General features: G+C 36.3%; 1 protein-coding gene across 9 annotated transcripts in view; it reads left to right on the forward strand.

Annotated features, from left to right (window-relative positions):
* LOC5580170 (band 4.1-like protein 4) overlaps positions 1 to 12,316 on the forward strand; it is a 623,318-nt gene extending 611,002 nt beyond the window's left edge. For 4 of the 9 annotated variants that reach the window (XM_021837225.1, XM_021837229.1, XM_021837228.1 and 1 more), the window contains exons 13-14: positions 2,076 to 2,392; positions 11,240 to 12,316. In XM_021837225.1, the coding sequence (XP_021692917.1) occupies positions 2,076 to 2,392; positions 11,240 to 11,249 (327 nt within the window). In that variant the 3' untranslated portion in view covers positions 11,250 to 12,316. The remainder of the gene's footprint in view (positions 1 to 2,075; positions 2,393 to 11,239) is intronic. The other 5 variants (XM_021837231.1, XM_021837230.1, XM_021837233.1 and 2 more) reach the window with 2 other exon arrangements.
* The last annotated feature ends 3,682 nt before the right edge of the window (positions 12,317 to 15,998 follow it).

A 15,998-nucleotide genomic window follows, 5' to 3' on the forward strand; every position in this document is an offset into this window, starting at 1 on the left:
TTGATGATATGCGATAGAACTATACAAATTTCTCGTTTTTCTATCAGAAACAAGATGATTTCCTTAAGGTGTTCATTTTACCACCCCTTCCCCTATATTGATGAGCCCTGCCAGTGGAAAAAGTTTCATGAAAATCGGAGACCCTTCGGCCCACTTTGTACGGAAATAAAAAAAATCCCCAATAATCAAGCAAAGAACCTGTTTCAGATCAGGAAAAACATGTAAACGATTAGATGAAGAATCATCATAATTAGCAGACACTTTCAAAAATCATGTTTGATACCAACAACAGATCATGAGTCTGAAGTCCATTAAATGCCTTCAATGCCTGAGGGAAAACGACACTCATTTGACTCAGTTTCGCAGTAACTTGAGAAGTCATCCTGGCTCCTAGGGGTCCCACCGGTTGGGAAACCCTGAGTTACACCTTTGTGAAAGCACTGTGTGAATCGAAAGTTAGTCCCACTCGAGAACGGATGGAAGGAACCGAGACTTACATGTTACGCAAGGTACCTACCAACCTGCCAATGGAAGCCGACTAGGATTATGGTGAAAATTGTACTTTGGGAAGTGGTTTTCACCTGGAAATTTATTGTTCTTAATGAAACGGTATCGGCTGGGGAGGGGTTTTCTGTTGTGAATGAGTTAGCTTTCTGCTGAATCCGATGCCAAGCGAGAGCCGGTTGTTTCAATGTGTGTTTTCCTTTTGTGATGAGACGAGATGAAATGGATAGCCTTCCATTGTATTGTGTTTCTGAATTTGGGTCATGTCAATGACATGGAGGTATTCTGACTGTCTGAATTCAGCAATCTGAGAGGCTTCATTGTGTTTCATAACATATCCTGAAAGGAGATAATCTTTGCATGTTGATACTGATCTCTTACAATTCTGAAGAAGTTGTGCTCGCACGAACAAAGTTGGGTTAGCAGGCTGAATCGATTGAGCAAATGTAGTAAAAGCGTTCCAAAGCAAAATTAGTTTAGGGAAACTCTCGCTGAATCAGGCCACTAGGGGAAAAGCTCTAATTTTCGACCCACAAGAAATCTGTGTCAATCCTACTAATATTCGAAGAGAAGCGTTAAGTGTAATTAATATTGCTGAACCTCTTGTAAGCCAGCAAGCTGAACAGTAGGGTGCGGCTTATTTTTCAAAAGTTCTCAAGACCAAATATTCATGTGCTCTTCTGAATTCAAATCACATAAAGTGGTAATCCTCGAATTTTGAACAAAAAATATTAAGATTTAGAGGTGGCACAAGCGATTTGAAGGTAAATTTACATGTTAAGAAATATGAGCTTCAGTTAAGTCACCATAACTTTGTATTTTATAATTAATTTTGAAACTGTTGACATCATTCTCTTCAAAATTAAATTTATGAAAAATTTGTACAATATAAAATTTGTCATAAATCAAAACTAGTTTTAGTGGAAAGTAGTTTTGTCCAAATTTCTCCTATGTTTACTAAAAAAACGCTTTTGTTTGACCATCACTTCATGAATACTTAACCGATTCCAAATCTTTTTACATGCAAAAAATGTTTGTTTTCGGATAGCATTCAAAATGGCGATCAAATAAAAAAAGTTTGTCTTATATTGCTTTAACTTATTCTAGCCAACAGCGACAAAAATTGGATTCTAATGATATTGATGGCCTGGTTGTAGCGAAAGATATTTTATCACCTACTCTCCATTATTTGTTAATTTACGTTGTTCTGACTGGCTGATTCATCAAAATGTTGCTTTCCTTCTATCTTAATGACATTCCACATTTTGAATCTCCTCTTTAAGCATAACCACTTTTCAAGCATGCAAACAAATTTCCAATAAAAGTGAACTTTTGCACGTTGCCCTAAAGAAAAAAAAAAACTGAACCTGCACGTTACCCACCTACCAACTGAAATGTTGCCCGAATGTTGTTGAAATCCCAAAAACCCGCAACGAAGGCATGCTGCATGGAGAATGCGCTTCATCAGCGAAGTAAAGTAAAATTCCTCCAACAGGTTCAAAAATTTCATTTTCGCTTCGATTCTTTTCTCCCCCTTATTGCCCCTCATTGGTCATATTTCCGCCGTCAAGCAGTCCTGTGGAGGAGGTGGCACAACGACGTCGGTCAGCAACGGCATTGGCCCAGCTTGTGGATCTCCGGTCAGTGATAGTGCCAGCGGCGATCCAAAGTACCACTTTGCCAAAAAGCCACTGCAAAAAGCGCCAAATAGTGGTAGTAGTGAAGGTTGTGGTAGGGAAGGTACTCCTTCCATCAACGGCGCTGGAAACGGTCTCGATATCGGTAGGAAAAATTCCCTGAACAGTAAAAGCGACGGCAAAGGGACGACGACGGGAATCCGGTCGTCCAGTTTAGAACTGATACTAACACCTATCATTCAGAGTAGACGGTAAGTAGCGACACATACATACACACATGAACTGGTGGTGGACATTTTGAACATTGTATTCTTAGCCTCATACATATTAATCATTTCGAATAGAATTTCAGCTTTTCGCGATTTTCGAAAATAAAACAATGAATTAGCTGTTGTACGGTAGCGCACTCATGTATGTAGATATGTTTCACAACATCATCATAGTATTTTCTCATCAAGAAATAAGCACAACCCAAATTTGATTTCATATATTTAATCGATCAATACAAGGTTTTCATTTGTGATGTTCCAACTGGAAGTTCCTCTTCCAACTGGAAGTTCCTCTTCCAACTGAAAGTTCATCTTCCAACTGGAAGTCAATTATATCGAAAACTGCAATGCATGGAAACTAGGGAAAATCGAAAATCATTTAAATAGGCCACCCACTTTGGAGCGCAAGAGGGGCGAGTTAATTTTCAATTACAATTAGGTGCCATGAATTGGTGGCCCTTCGGTTATTTAAAATACATGCCCGCCGGAACCAGCCCCCGCATTGACACCACACGCCCCCCGGGGGTCACTTTTTGACCCTGCGACTGACGTTTAATTATGATTAATTTCAATAATTGATCGGGTGCGATTGCCAACGCTTTTTTCACGCTGTCGGTGACGTGGCACAGATTGACGTGGCTAGGGTTCGAAATGAGGAAGGAAATTGCTCCCCCAATATTGGCCGCTTCTGGTGGGGGGAGGAATGGAACAGCTATTGTTCGATAGATACCATATAGAAAACCGCTTTCACGTCATTATCTAAGCTAAATGGTTAGAGGGTTGTTTGAACTCTGCCATGGATGTAGCGGGGACTTCCATCTTGGGCAAGGAGATCCCCGAGCGAGCGATTTCAAAAATTAATTCACGACTTTTCCGCGAAAACGATCTTTTCAAACACTTTTGGTCAAAGTGGACTAGACTTGGTCCAAACTAAGTTCAATATATATGATGGGTTACGATTCCAATTAACAGCTTGAAAGGCTTCGATCAAGTCAGTTATGGACCATAAATCACTCTGAATTCCTTATTGATACGCGAATTTTAGAAAATATGAGAATTTCACATGAGATTCCATACAGTTCTTCCACGAATTCTTCACTATTTTTTATAACGTTTCTCTAGTATTATCTATCAAGAAAAAATCCGAAATTTCTCCAAGCATTCTCAAAAAAGCTATTCTAAGTAGAAATTACATAATATGTCCTTCAAAGATGTTGCTCTAAAAACCAAATAAATTGCTTCAGGAATGTTACAAAAAATACTCGCAAAGATTCCACCATTTACATCATTTGGTGATACTGCCAAAATTATTCAGGAATCAATTCATTTTTTTCATGTATTCCTTCAAAAAAAAAGTCATCCAAATCATCAAGAAATTATTTTTCGAGATATACTCATAATGTTTCTAAATATTCCGATAGCTCTTTTGGGATTTTGCTTTAAAATATTTCGGCCTATTTGATTGGAAACTCAACTGATATTATAAAGGGTTTCCGCCCGAGAAAATTCTAGCAAGTCATAAGTCTTTACAGTTATTGGAACGCCATTAAAAACTTTGAATGCAACTTTTCTACAAATACAATGGTATTTTTAATTATAATTCACATAACCTATTTTTCATACAAATTCAAATCAAAGATACGTATATGTATGTCTTAAAATGGTACCGTAATCCGGGGGCAAATTGATTACTGGGGTGAATTTGATCAGGTCGGTACCAAATAGCACTTCCTTTCAAGGATGCTTAATACTTCGTTCGCATCACAAACATTCTATGTTTTCTAGTTTATATATATCTAATGATGATTTTAAACTATTTCATTTTTATTAAGGTAAGTTTTACATAGACATATTCATAGTTTTTGAATGTGTAGGCAATACTGTTGGAAATGTCAGTACTGAACAATCTACTGGTGCTAAGCCTGCATGCAAATTTTGAGGGTTAAATAAATGTTGTGCAAGCTTGAGTGTGAACTACTGAACTCATTTTTGAAATCGTAGAGCATTCCAAGAATAGTTTTTTGCTCATAAAACCGTTTAGTGTTGAATAACGTGCTTATTTCAATTGCATACATTTAGGCGTATTATGCATATTTACTAATTTTGATTTTGCAATAAAATGATGATACACATGAGTTGTAAGAATTTTGACATCATTTTCGAATTCAGGAGACCCAAATTTAGTAGATAGGGAAATTTTCAATTTTAAAAGATGATTTACTATATAGTGATCAATTTCGCCCCAATGAGTCATTTTTATTTTTCGATATTTTTAAACTATTTTTATGATAAGTTAAATATTATTAAATGAAAAGTCGATTAAATAAACTGATAAACATCAATGGAGCACTGATTTTGTTTAAATTTATTTGACATTATTTGAATTCCAAAGGACAACACCACAAAAAGTTGTAAAATAGTGATCAATTTGCCCCCGGATAACGGTATCTGACTATCATCATGAAACAATCCCAGCAGAACGATCCCAATGGCAGATCTGCAAGTTAATTTTAACACAGATTGTCAAAATCATTACACAAACTATATCTGATTATAATGTTGTACTGGTATATTTTCTTATATTTTTTTATCAAATGTGTAATGAATTGATTAAGGTACAAAAATTTTAATGTAACTGCACAAATATATCTACAATTTTGCTTTTTCATACGTTTTCGATGACAAGCGGCAAGAAATACCGAACAATTGAGATTAAAATTGCTGTTGCATGTAACCCTTCAAGGGTAGACAGAAACATTTTTGAATTTTTATAGTACTTAAGTATAAAATAAACAAAACATTTATCTTGTCAATTAGTACACTACTAAATACTGTAAATGATAGCAAATACCTCGAAGGACTTATTTCTACCACTTGTGTGGAACGAGGGACGATTTTCAGCATTATTTTCATATAATCCACCGTCTAATATGATTTTCACCTCTTACAAACCAACCAAACAAGAAAAAATACCCAAATCATCGCAAAAATCTACTATTTTATACCTGAGGTCAAAAAGCGGTAAAATAATTTATAACAATTTAACTCAATGCTAAAATACTAGTCAATTCGATTATATGTCGATGTATTACAAGCTCCACCCCGTTTGACGGTACGCGCAATTCGACCTCAACTGTTAGGCCGTCTTCAGTGTCGTGTACTAGACTCGACTGTCGTGTACTAAGCTCAAATCGAGACTAGTACACGACACTGAAAACGGCCTTATAGTTGAGGTCGAAATACGCGTATATGTCAAAGGATACAAACTCTAGTGGAATTAAATGCTTTAGTACTGAATTAAGTTTTTTCATCTACTCAACGGTATTCCACTAAACAGCTCGAAGATTTATTATCTAAGAAGTTGTAAAGAATAGGGTCCTAATAGTTTCGAAAAAAATATTGTTTTGATTAAATAACACGATAGAGTAGGCTCTTGTCCCTACTTGGCAAATTTGCCCGCCCATGTAACGGCTCTATCATATTTTAACTTTAATTTAAATCATGTTCACTTAGTCGAAAAAAACGCCACAGGGGTTTTACTGTTTTAACACTGGAGTTGTTCCTATCTGTCATTTCGGAAGGGCCATGGAAAGCAAAATGCACTCAAAAATAGAGTTTAAAAAAGGGTGAGACAAGATCTAGAAAATCGGGAAATTGTTTTTTGGACTTAAACTAACGAGAAACATTTAAAAATTGAGTTCTGGCATAATCTCAAGCGCTTGGTACTACTACTAAAAACATTTAGTAGTCTTATCAGACATTAACTCTCAAGCCCCCAACGTCTGACTTTTCATAAAACATTAACTTTGAAAAATCATAACTTGAAAAATTATTAATCGATTTTGGATCTTTTGGTCTCAAACAAACCGCATACTCCTCAAGATGTATTATGTTCTAGAAGAAATGGGATTGGCCACTTGGTTCCGGAGTTTTTTCTGATTCAAATGGGGTATATTCGTTCCGGAAGTGATAGTTAATAATATCAATAATATCGTCAGCATTACAATAAGGGATACAAGGTGTAAAGAAATGCCTAAATATAAACCGCTTAAACTCTTGGCGGTGTTTTGACAAAAAAAAATCTAGGAGAAATTCTTTTTCATTGTGTACAGGTAATACTCCTACAAATTAAAGGTTCAATAATTTCGCACAAATCCCTCTGCCATCATTGGTGATTACGTTCACTCAAGGGCACAACTGTTTTACTTTGGATATTGATTTGAAGTTGTTAACCTAAATTTAATGAAAATTTCGTTTAATATTTTCAAAACGTATGACGACAAAATTAAATTTCTCAAAAATGTTTTTAATTGCTCTCTTTTCAAGTTTATAAACCAGCATCAAAAGTTAAAAAATTATATTTGAAATTTGAAGGACTTCTGCACTAGATTAACGGATATTCTAAATATAAAATTATACTTAGCTCTGGTCAATTGCATCAAGGTAAACAAAAAATTGTATAAGAATATATTTGGCATGGCGAACGAATTCCATAGAACGACATGTTGTCATTAAGGAAATGTAGAATGAAATAGTCAAGAGAATTTGTAGCGAACATGTTTTAGAAATTTCCCTAAATATTTTATTTTTTCAACAACGTAATGAAAGGGACTCTATGAATTTTTAATAAGGTACAGTGCCCGTTTGATTTTGGCAGAATTCCACTAAAAATCATGTTGCCAATATCGAACCGTGTTAAAATCGAGCTGTTGTTTTTATTCATACTTTTATATTTATAACCACGGATTAAAACAATCTATTCAGAACATGATGAGCCTCAAAAAGACCCAAAGAAGCATTGAGATTACCAAGATCGGGGATTTTACCAACAATGTTCATGGGCAATATATAAGGGGCTTTTTTATCGTGTAATTTTTTATGTTGACAAATTGTTGTTGGACTTATCGATATGGATCCAGAGTTGCTTAATATCAATCATATCAGCTGATGGCTGATGGTCTAAGACTATCAATATCACTTGCGAGCTATCAATATCACTTGGATTTGAGCAAGCAACAGCAGTGATGCGACAGCGCACTGTAGATCATAATCACTACAGAATGAGTGATCACGTGGTAATTAACCATGCTATAATTGTTTTTCAGTGACCAACTTATAGTTTCAATCTATCCGCAGCACTGTTGAAAATATCGTAATGATAAATTGCCATTTTATTTGCTTTATTCAAGGCTAAACTTAACCCATCAGTGATATTCATAGTCTATTGCCATCAATGCACTGGTGATGGAGTAGACAGCATGATGTTGATGTGATATAGATTGATCTGAATTGTTTCGCAGTCGGCCTGTACAAATCAGCAAAATTTTAGCGTTGATAAAGACAGCGAGCAACTCTGTGTGGATCTAAAAGTATTTCAATGGATTCAACGAAGATGGTATCCATATTGAAACCTCCATGAGTCCTTATCAGGAAAATTCTGGAGTAATCGCATGTTACCAGAACCTTATGTTGATCCATGGCATTAAAGCTATGATGGGCAGCAGGACAATCATAAATTTTTAGCCGCACCGATTCCGGGATGTCCGGATGTGGCCAGATCCTCATATTGGTCTTTGGCATTATATCTATGATGTTCCGGATAAAAAATCGTGAACTTTGAGCCGTCGCACGGTAGTATTCTTTAAGTTTCAGAAAATGTCCTCTTTGGGTACATACAGGAACCGGTGCCAGGTGACCGGGTATCCGAAATGACCAGAATCAATGAGAACCAATGTCGTTCGACCTTCTGGCAGCTTTTTACTTATAGAAAGTAAATAATGACAAAAAACTATGATTTTGAAGATATTCCAATGTTCCTTCGAGAACCGACATTCTCCATACAAAATGTCTTTAGCGGCCATTTTGTTGTACGACATTTCATCAAATAAATAAAATGTGTGCTACACAATGCCAGGTAATAAGGAGCTACTCTGAAAACATTATGCAAATCGGTTCAGTATTCTTGGAAAAATCTGAAAATTGCGATATAAGGTTTGTCGAAGTTTTCAAGATCTTTGTTTGGCCAGCGTCGTACCAGAAACATGAATGCTCATTATTCAAAGACGGCTACACAAAATTGCTTCATTTTCCACAACATACTCTCATTAATGTATTGTTCAGAAAAGTAAATATCCGAATTCGATAAAAATTAAGTAGCCTTAGATATTCATGTGGGTTAAGGCTACGCGTCAGTCCCCCAAGGAATTTTGGAATATCTCCGGTTAAAGATGACCAATAATCAATATCGATACATATTCTAAAAATAGAAGAGTTTTTTGAGAGATTGTAAACAAATTGTGCAAAAATACCAAGAAACAAAAAAGTTATCGTGGTTTGAATATTTTTTTACGGTAAAAAATGAAACTGCCTGTAGAGGGGTTAATGGATTTCAAGGTAAATTTTAAAATTTCAGTTTTGTTACATAATTAAGTATAATTCGCAAATCCTAATTGGTAATAATTAATTATCGCACAATACATCATAATCATAAGATACTCGAGATTCCCAGCCCTGTGAGTGAGTTTAGAATGTATGAATTGTTTAATCCATGTGAGAGAAATATTGAAGAAATGGTTTTACCTGCATGGTTTGATCAATCCTCGGGAGGGGAAGTACATGTATAGTAATCAATAAATATGAAACGTTGGGAAAGTATTGGTGACCAAGTTGTTAAATAAAGGCTAGGACGGGGAAATATGGTGGCTAACATTGGTCAATACGAAAAGAGGGGAAACAATTATTAATGCTGTTGACAATGTTTCAAAAATCAAATATATTTTTTGTGTAAAAAATTGATGACTTCGATTATTTGTCGTGTGCCTGGGGAAAATAAAGCATTCCTCATGCCTTCTTCTGGCAACGCCTATGGACTCTGCCATCCGTACCCTAGAGCAGCAAGTTCTGTGCGAAAATGGAAAACTTCGAATGGAGTGTGAGCGAATGCTGTGTTTGTGTTTGGCTAAATTAGTATACATTACGGAAATGGATTATTTGCACGGTGTCAACTGGCAGGGAGTATGAAATTTTAACATATCATGATTTGGTAAACTGAGCAACAAAATGCTCAATGTATGACCAAGTTTCAATTTTCCATTTTGTTGACCTTTCCCTTCTTCATTCCGTGAAGCAGGTGGAGGTGGAAATTGACAAATAATGGTCAATATGCATTCTAGCTATACTTCTAACTGAGTGGTCCGAAAAGGTACTGATGTTAATATTGTCTGAGATATAAACTTAAGTAACCATAAGCATTTAAAAAAGCACTACAAATGCTTACACGCCTAATAACAGCACTTCCATTGCATTAAATAAGCACTGTATTGGCTCCTATTCGCATAAAGAGCATGTTTCATTGCTATCCAGTGTTTTGACAGATATACCACGTGCTTAGTGTTCGCATGTAGTGGTAAGAGGGAGCAAAGCATAAATCTGTAGTACTAGTATGCTGCTGATTTATGGCTTACTATTAGCACTTATGGTTACCTAGGTCATTCTTTTACCTCTGGACCACCGTTCACTCAAAGTATGCCTTTGTATTTGCTTAAAAACTGTAATTAATTATTCACCCGATACTGTACTCCATCATTACCAGCTGCAGGACGGTCTTCGTTTTGTTGTCATCAGCATCTATTAATTTGGTCCATCCCTCCGGGGCTTGGGTTGCAATGATTGTTTCTGTTTTCGCCAATTGAGATTGGGCTCCCGAGGGTATTTAGGGGGAGCGGTCGATTTCAGTGTGCGGTTGATGGCGCAACGATGATTGTGTATTTAGGATGAGGTTGGAAATTTTCTGGTGAATAAATATTGTTTGGATTCGATCGGCTGTCAACGCACATGTCAATTTGTGACACGAGCATGATGTTTGAAATCGGAGATTATGATGGGCAGGATATCAGTCTACTGTTTGCGGATAATTATGTGGGGAGAAAAAGGCTGACCTGGAATTTGATGCGCATTTAATGCAGCTTTTGAATGAAAGAATGCTCTGACGAATTGAACTATGATTTTACGACAGAGCCTGCTTCTCAGCTTAGTGTTCTATGAGCGCTTCCACAGTTATTAACTGAGAGCTTTCTTTGCCAACGTTGTCATGCAAGTAAGATGCCCAGGGAAGTCAAGGAAATTACGAAAAGATCCTGGGCCGACCGTGAATCGAACCCAGCCATCTCCAGCATGGCTTTGCCTCGTTTCCACGGACTCTAATCACTTGACCAAGGAAGGCCCCAGATTCATCTTTACCGTTTATCAAAATGATTACAACGATGAAGTACAACGTTAAAAAACCACAGTAATAATTGGTTTTTATGGTTACTTCGATGGTCTCTTGAACCATAGTGGCATTGATCTTGTGTTCTACAACTAGGCTTCTATCTAATCCAACCCGCCCAGGCAATGAAGAATTATAGAGAGTTGACTTATACTATTTGAAATGGTTAATTGCAGCAAAGCCTGCTATGCTCTTATGATGGTTGAAGTTGTATTCTTGCCTAAAATTAGTATTGAAGTTTGAAACCTTTTGATGACCAAATAAAATCTAGATTATTCAATAACTTTTGTTCTGTATGAATTGAACAAAAGTTGTCGAATGATCTAGATCCGCGAAAAACGCTCCGTTCCGACATCGTGGTGAGCCACAGGTTCATTAATATTGTACATAAAAAGCAAATTTTAATTAAAATCGTCTCCCCATCCAGAAAAAAGTCCCCTCATTACCCCATAAATAGTCGTCCATTCGACCGGACAGAATGTCCCCAAGTAGCCAGTTTCCCGTTTTTCCATTTCGTTACTTTCTCACTCTCATTTTCCTCTTATCGATTCGCGTAATTACAGGGCACAGTAATCGTTGGCGAAATGAGCACCGAGCTGTAGAGAGGGCGCCCCAATCGACAGAAAGTGTTGACAGACAGTGACAGTGCCCGTCTTCTATGCGATGTCAGGGTCCCATCACCGCTACTCGGACTGCTGGGATCTGGTGGAATGTCAAAATCTGAAAGAAAAATCCGGTCCTGCAGCACCGCATGGTAGCCAAGAGCAACGAAGCAGTTATTTTTTATACATGCACTTAAACGTGTCACATAGCCTACTCCCACTATACCTTTAGAACGTAAGAAAATCAGTTGAAGCCAGACGAATGGAAACTGATTCAAAGTGTTGTGTTTTACTATTAAGTCGTTCTGAAAACAAAACCGACGTGTATATTTGCTGGGTTTATCAACCGAAGAAAAAAAAAAAAGTGTAACAGAAACCATTAAGTAGATGTTTGATGTTGAACGTTTCTTGCTAAACGCTTCTTTAGGTGTGTTTTAAGAATAAAAAAATGTATACTTTTAAGAGAATTTTAAATGTGTATTTCCAATCTGATGGAGCTCTTTTCCGCAGCACGTGTTTATACTCCTCCCTTCTTGGTATAATTTAATCGTTCATACAACTGCAATTGCGTACCAAAAACTAAAGTTTTAGCAAAAATTACAACATTTTTATATAGCATCGTATAAGTAAACATACAAATGAATTAATCGTCAGCGTTACTGCCTGAAACGTGTATCGAAATGACTGGATATAAGCACCTCTATGTTCTTGAATCTCTTTTTAAAATGGATCTGGCATCCTGTAAGCCCACATCGTGTCGAAGCAGAAAGCTCTCTTGGTGTTGAAACAATCGGAATATTTTTGAAAACGTTTCTTTTCGCACTCTAATGTCTTTGAAATAAAGGAACGGCCCCGATATTTTGTATAAATGGAACAATCTAAGACATCTGATTGGTTAACAATTCAAAAACATAATGAAATCAAAATTGCTATACAGAAACAAAAATGGCCACGGAAAATCAAATTCTACTTCCAACCTCTGAACTGAAGGAACCGAGTGAAAATTTATGAAAATAAAGCATAACGTTTATTTACGAAGCTTGTTTGTTCTCATTTGTTTTTTGTTAGTTGGTATCCGAACTTTCCTATTCTCGCAATGCTTCGACTATTCTAATAGGTTTTCTATGGAACACTCATAGAAAATTAAGCCATACAAAAACTGAAAAACTAACTACCGTTTTGTCTCAAATTCCGAACAGACTCATATTCCGAACACTCGGTTTTTGTATGGCGAATTGGTTGAAATGTTTCGCTGAATTATGTCTTCAAATAACCAGGAAATGGCAGTCAATTCCAATTCAATTTTAACGTCTATCTATCTATTCCATACCTCAGCAGTAGTGATGATTCACTAGTTCAAGTCCAGTAGAACAAGCTGAGATGAATTTATTTGCGTAATTGTTCATTTGAATATGATTTATTCGTGCTGTTCGGAATTTGAATCAAGGTGTTCGGAATATGAGACAGAATAAACACAGTGTTCGGCATTTGAATCAAAATGTTGTTCCATACTTTCACGTAAAAACAATACTAAACGAGTTTAAATAAACAATGTCATCAGCACACCCTACAGCTAACATTAAGACTTTGTGAAGAAATTAAAATATTCACAAATATCAGCTAATTTATGCCTATCAAATGCATTTGAAGTCACTGTTGGCCTTAAGTGTTCGGAATATGAGTCAAAACGGTACTCTTTGTTTAAAATTTATGGAATGGAGTATTAGAATATGTTCATGAAAAAACTACTAATTGAACTTTAACATTTCACTTCATTTTTGCAAAAGAAAAAAAGAAAATACTAAAAAACCACTAGTAAGGCGAGCAAATACCTTCAAACTCTAATATGTTGTTCAGCTTGACAGATAGGCATATTTCGTCTGCGACTAACAAACTTCTTCAGTGTCGAGTGCTCGACTTCAAGTAAAAAAAAAAACAATACATACATACAAAATAATACATAGCGTTAACGCCATTTGCGTTTTAAGCTGGAAATTCTGTATAGTCTTTATCTCGTAATACTTGATGAAGAATCAATGAAATGCGAAATGCTGCATGGAAACTCAAACGCTTTTAGTAAACTGCCAGCATTCGCATTGAAGCCGTTCAACAGGCTTTAAACACAACATGGGCCTATCTCTTCCTAACCACTCCTGGCCCTAAATCGTGCCTTCAATTCCACTGCTCAATTATTCCGATTCCAATTCAGTTCGATGTTTTATCGCTTTCATTCAAACGCGTTTTTTTTTTTTGCCCCTATAAATGCGAAACCTTTAACCCCGTGCCGCCTCCACAATCGTTCCGAATAGAAAATGAAAATATCCCAAACTGCATAAAATTTGAATGCCGATCACAGGCCTCTCGAAAGCAAAAGCGACGCTCCCTTCAATCGTCAATAAAATGTAACCGTTCACATCCTTTGTCGCGAATCATATGCGTAATAATGTATATGCGAGTATCTAAAACAACCATTACGGCTTTACAATTCAGGTGTAGAAATCGAAGGGTTCGCGTCAGCTGAAGTGTTTATTTTGATCTGCCAACGTAGTTTTCAAATTAGAATTAATCCCACTAGAAAAAGACACTTCCATTTTTAACGTTACTTAGGAATAATTCTAATATTTAAAATGAAAATTTATATATACATGTCAAAATGAAAGAGTCAATAGTACAATAATCAATTTTTTTTTTTGTTCGAACAACAAAATACCACGAGAGGGGGGAGGGGTCTGAAAATCCGGTCCATAGGTTATATCTCCACTGGTAATCTTTTTGTACACTTGTTGTGATTGTCCTCATAAATATGGATTCTACGAGCAGTTTCGCCAAAGGTTCCTACAGGTAGAACTTTTGTTTGCTACCACATTTTTTAGAGCGGTTCCGATGGGGCTCCAGATATACCTTTAGCAATTTGTTAAAAAAGTTTTGTCAAGAATTCCTCAAGGGATTCCTCCAAGACTATTCCATGAATTTTTCAGGGATATTTTTACAGGGATTCTTCTAGCGATTCCGCCAGGAATTTCTCCAGTAAAATCTTTACTGGGATTTTTCCAGGAATTTCTCAGGTAACATTTTCAGGAATTATTGTAGAGATTTTTAATTTCAGATATTTCATCAGCGGAGCGCTATCTGATGGTACCTCATTTAATTCGGAATTTGACCGCTAGGTGATACTAGACAGCATGAAATTATCATTGCTCGAGTACGTTGATTCAAATTTTTGCCACCAGGTGGCGCGGAAAATATTGTTTTGTGGATAATTCAGGACCACTTAGAAAGATGGCGTCTTTGGCAAACTTGTTCAATAGCTCAAGGGAGATCATTATTCAAGCTAAGTGAATTGAGATTCTACAATAATGATAGCCCTTGAGCTACAACTTTATCGAAGACGCCATCCCAAGTAGCACTTGTAACTAATTCATCGGATAAGAAAAATTAAGAGTCACATAAAAATTACACTTGACGTACAATGAATCACATGGAATTCAGTTTCGTTACAGCAGTTATTCTGTTTCGAAAAAAACCTCAGAAAAATTTCAGTAATAAAGCAATTTCAAAACGGTCAAATATGTATGTTACTGTGCAGTTATTGCTGTTACAGGATAACCAATCATTGCAGACTGGCTACATCGCAACTAAGTAAAGTTAATAATTTTCTATTTTATGTCACTTTACAAAGAAATAACAGATTTCGTCTGTGTATTTTTCATTTCAATTACAAACCACACCATAAAACAAATGGCGTAGAACAGTAAAGTTTCTATAATAGAAGAATAGATTTGCACTTTTGGCCATTTACTACCTCTGTGAACATAATGGCTCCACCTCCTGCGCTTTTTCGTTACATAGCTGTTAAATATTTCGTTGCATTAGCTTTTCCGTTTTCTCTGAAAGTGTTACACACAAATTGCTGTAATTTCAATATGACAAAGTTTGCTGCTTGGGATCTTTCTAAGGAGTCAGGCTTCATAGATATTTGCAAAACAAATTTTTCATGTACACTAGCGCCACCTATTGGCGAAATTCTGAAAAAGTATCAGCATACTTTCTACATGAAAGCGCAAGTAGGGATACTTTTCTGAATCAGTATTACTTATGTTGGCAGAGTTTCATCACTTTGAAATTGCGAGATGCAAAATCAACATGGCTGCCAAAACAAATGATGAGCTGCTAAGCTTTAAATAAATAGTTCTTAATCAAATATGCCATTTTATGGGCACCCTAATAGAAGTTTTTATTACACTAATTAATTAATGACCGTCTCAAATAATCATAAGCACTATTAGTAAGCCCTTTATCAGCATCATAGACGCGTATATGCATTATAATAGCACTACAAATGCTTACACGTTTTATTACAGATCTTGCACTGCTAAGGAACCCTACTACTGCATCATTATTGCTTCTAATCCTGATGCATACAGGAATCAAGTAAGCACTATATTGGCTCTTTATTCGCATATAGAGCATGTTTTAATGCTATCCATTTTTTGGCAGATATCTCACGTGCTTAGTGTTTGCATGTTTTGGTAAGAGGGAGAAAAACATGGGTTTCCATTCCGATTTACAAGGGCATCAAGAAGACCAACAATTAGATTTGGCCGGATTTGGTCGGAGTATTACGGAATCAGTTCCAGTAGGGTGTCATGTGGACATATAGTTCCATCATGCGACAGCTCAAAAGTCATGAATTTTCAACCAAATCTAAATAGACACCATG

This window comes from Aedes aegypti, chromosome 1 (genome assembly GCF_002204515.2).
Source record: "Aedes aegypti strain LVP_AGWG chromosome 1, AaegL5.0 Primary Assembly, whole genome shotgun sequence".
NCBI classification, from domain to species: Eukaryota; Metazoa; Arthropoda; class Insecta; order Diptera; family Culicidae; genus Aedes; species Aedes aegypti.